Source organism: Podarcis pityusensis (assembly GCF_964106645.2).
Source record: "Podarcis pityusensis genome assembly, chromosome: 8".
Taxonomy (NCBI): Eukaryota; Metazoa; Chordata; class Lepidosauria; order Squamata; family Lacertidae; genus Podarcis; species Podarcis pityusensis.
This window is the reverse complement of record NC_138033.1, coordinates 3,803,964-3,812,856: the sequence shown is the minus strand read 5'-3', so window position 1 is coordinate 3,812,856 and position 8,893 is coordinate 3,803,964. Positions and strand designations below refer to the sequence as shown.

The 8,893-nt window shown below is 47.9% G+C and overlaps 1 protein-coding gene across 3 annotated transcripts in view; it reads right to left on the bottom strand.

Annotated features, from left to right (window-relative positions):
- Positions 1–1,624: 1,624 nt before the first annotated feature.
- The window catches only part of LOC308484458 (snake venom vascular endothelial growth factor toxin HF-like), a 50,983-nt gene continuing 43,714 nt past the window's right edge, over positions 1,625–8,893 (bottom strand). For 2 of the 3 annotated variants that reach the window (XM_081019431.1, XM_081019430.1), the window contains 2 exons: positions 6,356–6,418; positions 1,625–4,923 (listed from right to left, as the gene is read on the bottom strand). In XM_081019431.1, coding sequence (XP_080875557.1) covers positions 4,785–4,923; positions 6,356–6,418 — 202 coding nt within the window. In that variant the 3' untranslated portion in view covers positions 1,625–4,784. The remainder of the gene's footprint in view (positions 4,924–6,355; positions 6,419–8,893) is intronic. The other variant, XM_081019432.1, reaches the window with a different exon arrangement.

Genomic DNA, 8,893 nt, shown 5'->3' with positions numbered 1-8,893 from the left:
CCCTGTCGTTTTTTTATCATTCTGATTCGCCCTGGATTCCCGGGAGGGAGGGAGGGTGGCAAAAGTACTTTGCCCATGCTCAGAGGCCACATCGCTGTCTCTGATGAGCTGGCACGTGGAGGGCAGGCGGGGTGGGGGCCAGCTAAAACAACCGAGGAAAGAGAAAAGGTGACGGCAGCCCACCTGGGACTTCTCCAGCTGGAGGGGGGAGAAGACTACAACTCCCAGCATCCCCCGCGCCCGCCGGGTGACACATGGCTTTGGAATGCCAGCCGCTGCCAGCCTTTCTCTCGGGCTCCAAACCGGTCCAGAGAGCCGGGAGTCGCCCTCAGGAGTCAGCAGCGCCTCTCCCCGAAAGCAGAAAAGTAGCAGCCAAGCCAGGAGTGGTTCCTGGCCTTGCCAGCTTGGCATTTCTCTTCCCCTGCTGAAGATTAAGAAGTCCAACACCAGATTCCCCCCAGGGCTTCCTCTCCACCTTGGAAAAAACTCCATCCTTAATAAGAGGGTGGCTGACTTAGAATCATAGATTTGGAAGGGCTCCCCCAGGGTCATCTACTCCAACCCGCTGCAATGCAGAAATCGCTGCTGAAGAATCCCTGGCACCCAACCTCTGTTTAAAGACTGCCAAGGGAGTTGGTGCCACTGCTGAATTGCTGCCACTTACCATCAGAAAGTTCTTCCTGATATTCAGTCGGAATTTCCTTTCTTGTAACTTGAAGCCATGGGTTCGAGTCCTACCCTCCAGAGCAGGAGAAAACAAGCTTCCTCCATCTACCATATGACAGCCCTTGAGATATTTGAAGATGGCTATCATATCATATTGACTATGCAAGCCTTTGACTGTGTCGACCACAGCAAACTATGGCAAGTTCTTAAAGAAATGGGAGTGCCTGATCACCTCATCTGTCTCCTGAGAAATCTCTATGTGGGACAAGAAGCTACAGTTAGAACTGGATATGGAAAAACTGATTGGTTCAAAATTGGGAAAGGAGTACGGCAAGGCTGTATATTGTCTCCCTGCTTATTTAACTTATATGCAGAATTCATCATGCGAAAGGCTGGGCTGGATGAATCCCTAGCCGGAATTAAGATTGCCAGAAGAGTTCACCATCCCTCAGACCTTGTGGGGGGCCAGACTATATTTTTTTTGGGGGGGGGGGATGAACGAATTCCTATGCCCCACAAATAACCCAGAGATGCATTTTAAATAAAAGGACACATTCTACTCATGTAAAAACATGCTGATTCCTGGACCATCCGCGAGCCGGATTGAGAAGGCGATTGGGCTGGATCCGGCCCCTGGGCCTTAGGTTGCCTACCCCTGTCTTAGTGTGACGCTCTAACCACTATACCACACTGTCTCTTAATCAGCAAATTTCCCTCCACTGCACCCGCAAAAAGTGCCTGGGAACTTTTTTGAAAGCTGAATTCTCTTTTTTTTTTTTTTTTTTTAATGGCGCTTAAGAAAAAAGAAATCTTTAAGCTGTCTATAGAAAAATGTCTGGTGACCTTTCTATTGGATGGAGTCAAAGCAAAGCAAATGGCCTTTTCAGTTGAAAACGGTTCCTTGTGCTTATGTCCCATTGAAATCAAACCTTTTAAAAGAATTTAGCTGCGGCATCAATGCTTTTTTTATTTTTATTTTATTTTAAAATCCGGAAATCCAACGACACCCACAATTTGAAATACTTGCCGAATAAAGGAGGGAAATATCTGTTTACAAATAAGAATACTCATGTGCATTTTTGTAAAGCAAACACCAGCAGGGTGAGAATTTATTTGGCCATAATTGGGGAGAGGCGAGTGAATCACCATCAGACTCTTGTAAATTTAACATCCCCGAAGAGGAAACAGATAAAACGCACCTTTACAACCATCTCACTCAATCAGAACATAAAAAGCCACATGTCTGAAACCACAAAAGCAAGCACTGTGTCACAGATCTTTCCCTCAGAAACAGATAAAAATTTTAATAGTGGTTTGATCGCCAGAATTTACATAGAACCAGGAAGGAAGTCAGCATCCAAGCCTCATTCTGCCTTCTTAAGCTGATTCCAACCTCCCAATAAAAACTGAAAGACACAACGCACAAACACAAACCCTATCAATTTGTTTAATCTCTGCAGTCATAAGAACCTGGTCTCGCAGGTCCTAATCTGACACTCTAACCACTACACCACACTGCCTCTTAATCAGGAAATGCCCCCCACCCCTCGAAAAGTGCCTGGGAACTTTTTCACTTTACAATTAAGAATATCCGTTTGCATTTTTGTAAAGCAAACACCAGCAGGGAGAGAGAATTTATTTGGCCATAATTGGGAGCGAGCCGAATGAATCACAGGTGGACTCTTGAAGATTTAACAGTCCAGAAAAGGAAGCAGATAAAACTCACATTTACAACCAGCTCACTCGATCGGAACATCAAAACCACACGCCGGAAACCACAAAATCTATCCCTTTGTGACATATCTTTCCCATAGACACGGATATAATTTTTGCAAGTGGTTTGATCTCCAGAATTTAAAGGTAAAGGTAAAGGACCCCTGACCATTAGGTCCAGTCGTGGCCGACTCTGGGGTTGCGGCGCTCATCTCACTTTATTGGCAGAGGGAGCCGGCGTACAGCTTCCGGGTCATGTGGCCAGCATGACTAAGCCACTTCTGGTGAACCAGAGCAGCACACGGAAACACCGTTTACCTTCCCGCCGGAGCAATACCTATTTATCTACTTGCACTTTGACGTGCTTTTGAATTGCTAGGTTGGCAGGAGCAGGGACCGAGCAACGGGAGCTCACCCCGTCGCGGGGATTCAAACTGCCAACCTTCTGATCGGCAAGCCCTAGGCTCTGTGGTTTAACCCCCAGCGCCACCCGCATCCAGGATTTACATAGAACCAGAAAGGAAGTGAACATCCCAGTCTCGTTCTGCTTCCTCAATCTATTTCCCAACTCCCAATAAAGGTTGAAAGTGCATGCACAAACCCTTTCAGTTTGTTTAAGCTCTGCAGTCGTAAAGCCATAAAATCAGGCCAGCATCCTGTTCTCCCAGTGGCCAAATACCTCTAGGAACCCAGGTAGACTGCCTCTGGACCTGGAGGCTCTATAAGAAGACCCTGCTGGACCAGGTCGATGGCCAATTTGGCCAGCATCCTGTTCTCACAGTGGCCGACAAGGTGCTCGAATGGGAAGCTCAGAAACAGTATCTGACCACAAGAACGCTCTCCCCTCCTGGTATTCAGAATTAAGGCCTCTGTCCGTAGAGGCGGGGCATAGCCGTTGTGGCTCTTAGCCACTGATAGTCACGGGTAAGTCTTATCCTCTGTAATCCCACATATCAAATGAAATCAAACCACCGCACAGAAGTTGCAGGTGGTGTTTTAGGTGGTAGATCTGTTCTTAGCCATCCACAGAGCATGCATGCAAAAATATAATCCTCTCTTTCGTCCATGCAGGTGGGTGTGTCTTTTAAAGTGGTTTGTGGCCATAATAACCAAAAGGGTACCAGTGCCACACCTAGGTTTACCGCCGACTTTCCTTCTACACTTCAGGATCTCCTGGCGCAGGATTCCTACTCTCTCGGGGCCTAGTTTTAAAAAGTGCTATTCTCTTCCCCAGAGCATCCCTGACAGCAGGGTTAAGGAAAGCAACAGCTCCATCTGTCGGTGCTTGAAAGAAACACGCAGCAGACTTCAATGCGGTTTAGCGCTGTACAATTAACTCCAAGGCACTTCAAAAGGCAGGCTTCTCGGCAGTGCGGAAGGAAAGGCTCTGCGGTGTTTCGTCGAGGAAATGAAGGAGGCGTGAGTGGCTTCATAAGCCAGTGGCTAAAAAGAAATATCAATGAGGTGGGCTTCAATGCCCTTCAGCGCTGCTCAAGTAATTCTAATGCACTTGGAAGGCTGACTTGCAAGATGAGAGGCTAATGAAGACATAAACTGAAATATATGGTATAATAATAATAATAATAATGATAGTGGAAAGAGTGTCATTGCACATGTGCAGAGTGCCTTTCCCTCACCACCGCTGAGTAGCCAAAGCTGACTCCCACTTATCTGGGGTTTGAAGTGTGCCTCGATTTCGGTCAGCCCATATAACATCTCCTGTTTTCAAAAATTAGCACTAGGTTTTTCCCTGACGGCGGGGTATGGAAAACACTGTTTTAAAAACACAACATTTGCAAAAAGCTGTGGCTTCTTTCGTGCTAGGAGCGCACGGGAGCCAATGCAACGTCTTTTGGGTGAACACACAAACACTCACTTCCACACATACAGCCACACGCGAGACGCATGCCTGGACCAGACGTGTGTTTCAGACCTAAGAACGATGCGTCATAAATAAAAGAGGGAGGGAGGGAGGCAATGATGGGGTGGAGGGCAGGAATGCTTTGCAAAAGGCCCTTTTTTAGTGCAGAAACAGAACATGCCTTGTTGGGTCAACAGAAGAAGGGGGAAACACGTAGGCATGCCATGGTCTGGCCACCCCAACCTGGTGCTCTCTTTGGAGTTCTGAGTTCAAATCAGCTGGCGGGGACCAGATCAGGGAAGTCTGTAAGACATATCTGGGGACCAGTCAGGGAGCAGGACTCTTTAATGGATAGTCAGCGGACGTCTGCCCCACCCCTCTGCAGATGGAGGGTCTCCCGATCCCATCAGCGTCCAGAAAAGGGCAGCCCCTGACCCCAGCCCCCACGGAGGGCAGCCCCCAGACTGGGCCTTGCAGGGATTTTTCTGTCCGCCATTCTTGCATGGGCAGCTGGGAGCGAGACAGCCCTGCCTGCGTCCGGACTTCAGACAGGAATGTCTCTCTCGGACAGGGGCAAATTCTTGGCTTCTTCTTGGTCTCTGTGCTGGGCCTCTGGTCTCCCCGCACCGGGGAGTTTGCAGCTGCTGAAATAAAACCACATGCAACAGGTTTGGGGGGTGAAGCTGGTGAAATAAAAAAATTAAGGTCTTATATATATAATAAATGTTCATAAATGTACCAAGCAAACACGTACATAATGATATAAACCACATGCCTGAAGCAGCACAGGAAAACAGCCCTGAAAACCATTTTGACTCCCAAAATGAGCAAATGATTTCTCTTGCAAGGTCAAAGGAAAATGGACAAGCCTCCCCATTGTCCTTTCCTTCACAAATCCTGTCTTAAGGGTATGTCTATATATAAATAGGGTGAGCCTGTGAGCTGGCTCAGGAACTAAGTATTTATCATTACAAAAGACTGGCCAGGCTCCCCAGGGTATCCAATCAAGTGAGCATTAACAGGTAACCTGCCAGACAGGAGGTAAAACAGCACACTCAGATTTCTGTTGTAGACTGCCCTTTCTGTGATGTATGTATGATGTTTCTGGTGGTGGTCTTGGACTCCAGGGCTGGCAATTTAAAATGTCTATATAAGGGCAGGTACACCTTGGTTCTGGGTCCTCCTCCTGAGTGTGAAGGGGGGACCCTGTTGCAACAGTTCAATAAAGATCAGGCTTACGAGCTGCTTTGCTTCTCAATATTCTCTGGCTGGCCTCTGTTCTTCTCTCTGACCGATGGAGAACCTACAAAGGACTCTGTAAGGGCTCTTGTGTCCCCCACAAGGAAATAAGGGCAGATTTTTGTTTATTACACTGGAGAGGTCTGAAGGTGCCAGTCCCCGGCAGACCTGCTGACTTTCCAGAATTCTGCACTGCAGGAGAGGAGAATTGGGCAGATAAAGGGCTGATTTAAATAGGAACGTACCTTATGGTGCTCCTTACGCCAGGGCTGAAGCAACAGCGGCACCTACAGGCAGCTCAGGACATTGCTAACCCTATCGTAACATTGCCCTCTCTCCCTCCCTCCATCCCGAAGCCGGGGGGGGGGGGGTTATGCTCTGGCCCCATCCACCATCTAGAGAACTAAGGGGTGCTGGTCAGGTGTGAAATATGCGTGTAAAAACATGGTGCTCCTCCAAATCAGACTGCACTGCTCTGAGTATGTAACTTCAAGCATTGGCAACTGTGCTCGCTACTTTTCCACTGCCCTCCCCATTCCTCTTTCCTCTTGCGCCTTTTTGATCGAGAGCCTGCAGGCAAGGCTTGCCTGACCTTTCAATCTCCTAGGACACCTGAGAAGCTTTACAAGTAAGGAATAATGTTATGAAACCACCTGGGTCAGAGTGTTGGTCCATCTAACCATGTCGTCTACTCTGGCTGGCAGCCGCTCTGAGTCTTTCCCTTCACGTTCTCCCAATGGACCTTTGTTTTTAATTTGGAAATGCCAGGCTTTTGCATTAAATGTAGGCAATCTCTCCCCCCAGAGGGAGGGAGGCTAAGGCCTCTTTCCTATTGTTGCCAACTGCCACGCAGACACGGTGCTCTCGTGTACCTACATTGGTGTGAAAGGCGTCAGGCTTGGCTCCCGGGGTCTCCTCTTGGCCCCAATCCGGTGGCTCCTGGGGAAAGGAGAGACAGGTAAATCTTTTTTATCTTTTTTGGCAATTTTATTTATTTATTAACGTTCTTATGTTACATCGGTAAAGAATATCACATCACAGTACAATGCTTATTATCATATAATTTTCAACATGTATACAAAATTTATAAACAAAATTTATATACCAAAAGATAACAAAAAAGGAAGAAAAGAAAAAAACAAGGACAAAAAAGTCATATCTGTACCAACACTTTGGACTTCCTGTCTATCCCGTTGTATATTCCTTTTTTACAATTGAATGTACTCTTATTATTGTATATTTCTTTACATTTTGTCTAATACATTCCTATATCAATATGTACCCTTGGTCTTATTTCTCAACTCAGTCTCTCTCCAACATCAATCAAATGCTAGCATAGTGTCAGGGAACTGACATCGGAGCTAGAGGTGGAGGGAAGGCTCTCTAATGATGCTGGAGAAGGGCCCAGCAGGGAGAGAGGCAGCTCAGCAGATGGGGAAGCAATTCAGTGCAACACCAGGAATAAGGAGGGGCAGATGGGGGAATCGGGGAGAGGGCTCCCAGACTCTTCACCGGACACCAGCGGGGAGAGCACTGGTCCTCCGTTACCCACGCCCTCCCTGCGCAGAAGACTTCCGCGCAGAGAAAGTAGGAGGAGACTGGGTGTCAAACAACTTTTATGTTGGAAAAGGTTTAAGAAACGCCCACTGACGGATTCTGCTAGCGACTGAGGCAGCCACGAATTGAAGGGCTGTCCAGACAGAAAGGTTTAACAAGGCAACATAGCCAGGAGAGGCGGCAACTTACGCACGAGCAACCCCATACCATTATACATAGATAGCAAAACTTTGCTGTATTTTTGAACATATGTTTTATATCTATCCCGCTGTTCCATAAATTTTTGTTTTGAACTGCCTCTCAGGCTATTTGTCAACTGCGCCATTTCAGCAAATTCTTGTAGCTTGTTATGCCAATCTGTTATTGTCGGGACTTCTTCTTCCTTCCACCCCTTTGCCACCAAAGTCCGAGCTGCAGCCGTTGCATATAAAAATACCTCCCTAACGGCATTTGGGATGTGCCTGGAGAGACAGGTAAATCCAGCGACCCAGCTGTTTCTAAGGAGGCATCTACAGAGATGGGGAAACTGGGGTTGTCCCTGGTGAATTGGGAGCACCCAGCTGTCTCTAGGGGGCAAGAAAGGCAGCTTCACTCCCCCCACAGTGATTCATGCGTTGGATTCATCAAAACTGGATTACCGCAGTTGCACTCTACTTTCTCTTGCAACTGATCCAGAACGCTGCAGCACATCTGCTGGCAGAAACAGTGCTGGATTTACATATAAGCTAAAGAAGCTATAGCTTAGGGCCCCACCCTCTTGGGGGCCCCCAAAAAATTTAAAGGAAAAAGAAAATGGATGTACATTTCCAAAATATAAGATAAAAAACAAATAAAATGAAACCTACATACAGCAACAGTGTTTTGTGTTACGTAGGTTCCTGTGATGTAAGTCACGAAATTAAAAGATGCCTGCTTCTTAGGAGAAAAGCTATGACAAACCTAGACAGCATCCTAAAAAGCAGAGACATCGCCTTGCCGACAAAGGTCCGTATAGTTAAAGCTATGGTTTCCCAGTAGTGATGTATGGAAGTGAGAGCTGGACCATAAAGAAGGCTGATCGCCGAAGAATGGATGCTTTTGAATTGTGGTGCTGGAGGAGACTCTTGAGAGTCCCATGGACTGCAAGAAGATCCAACCTCTCCATTCTGAAGGAAATCAGCCCTGAGTGCTCACTGGAAGGACAGATCCTGAAGCTGAGGCTCCAAGACTTTGGCCACCTCATGAGAAGAGAAGACTCCCTGGAAAAGACCCTGGTGTTGGGAAAAATGGAGGGCACATGGAGAAGGGGACGACAGAGGACGAGATGGTGGGACAGTGTTCTCGAAGCTACCAGCATGAGTTTGACCAAACTGCGGGAGGCAGTGGAAGACAGGAGAGCCTGGCGTGCTCTGGTCCAGGGGGTCACGAAGAGTCGGACACGACTAAACGACTAAAATATCGCTGGTTTGCTCATTTCTATATCAATTGCTTTTGTTATGTGCAAATGGCTTTAAAGGTAAAGGTACCCCTGCCCGTACGGGCCAGTCTTGCCAGACTCTAGGGTTGTGCGCTCATCTCACTCTATAAGCCGGGAGCCAGCGCTGTCCGCAGACACTTCCGGGTCACGTGGCCAGTGTGACAAGCTGCATCTGCATCCGAGAGCCAGCGCAGCACACGGAACGCCCTTTACCTTCCTGCTGGTAAGCGATCCCTATTTATCTACTTGCACCCGAGGGTGCTTTTGAACTGCTAGGTTGGCAGGCGCTGGGACCGAACAACGGGAGCGCACCCCGCCGCGGGGATTTGAACCGCCGACCATGTGATCAGCAAGTCCTAGGTGCTGAGGTTTTACCCACAGCGCCACCCGCGTCCCCGGCA